General features: G+C 52.6%; 1 protein-coding gene across 2 annotated transcripts in view; it reads right to left on the reverse strand.

Annotated features, from left to right (window-relative positions):
* Positions 1-584: 584 nt before the first annotated feature.
* The window catches only part of apbb3 (amyloid beta (A4) precursor protein-binding, family B, member 3), an 11,238-nt gene continuing 11,234 nt past the window's right edge, over positions 585-588 (reverse strand). For both annotated transcript variants that reach the window (XM_085364778.1, XM_085364779.1), the window contains one exon: positions 585-588. This exon is cut by the window's right edge and continues 257 nt beyond it. In XM_085364778.1, coding sequence (XP_085220904.1) covers positions 585-588 — 4 coding nt within the window.

The following is a 588-nucleotide window of genomic DNA, read 5'->3' on the forward strand; positions in this document are numbered from 1 at the left end:
GACAGACCCTGGAGAGCTGCACAGAGATCAGGTGAGGCTGTGGCAGTCACACATGGTGACTGATGATGTTACCTCTCAAATCAAACGCCTCACAGTTAATCTGATGATGGAAACTTGATCCACATCCACAGAGAGGGGCAGATGTGACTCCGCCCCTCGAGGGGAGGAGCTGTGACGACAGGAAACAGGAAAATGAACTTCAGTTACGACTTCTATGTGCACAGATGGAGCTGAAGGGGTCAAAGGTCAGGGCTCAGCCTTGTTTATGGTGTGGATGGATGCTTTCAGCGATGAACCTGCTAGCCTTTAAACTTTCGGGCGTGTTGGTGGAGGTTTTGATCGATTTCGTCCTTCACTCATCCTGCTGATCAATCACAGCGATTGATTCAGGTGTGTTTGTGGTCCAAGCATCGTGTTCTGGAGTTGCTGGTGATGTCACTCAGCCAGGCGGACCACCAGAGCCCCATGTGCACAGAGTTCAGCCAATCAGAGGCCGGTCTGGAGGCCCAGTGTGGTCAGGGGTAACATATCTGGAGAATCAGCTACCCTAACCCCTGGGGGCTCTGGTGGTCCCGCCTTCATCATTAG

Source organism: Diplotaxodon limnothrissa, linkage group LG10 (assembly GCF_057381915.1).
Source record: "Diplotaxodon limnothrissa isolate DT_005_m linkage group LG10, D_limnothrissa_male_GT1.1, whole genome shotgun sequence".
Taxonomy (NCBI): Eukaryota; Metazoa; Chordata; class Actinopteri; order Cichliformes; family Cichlidae; genus Diplotaxodon; species Diplotaxodon limnothrissa.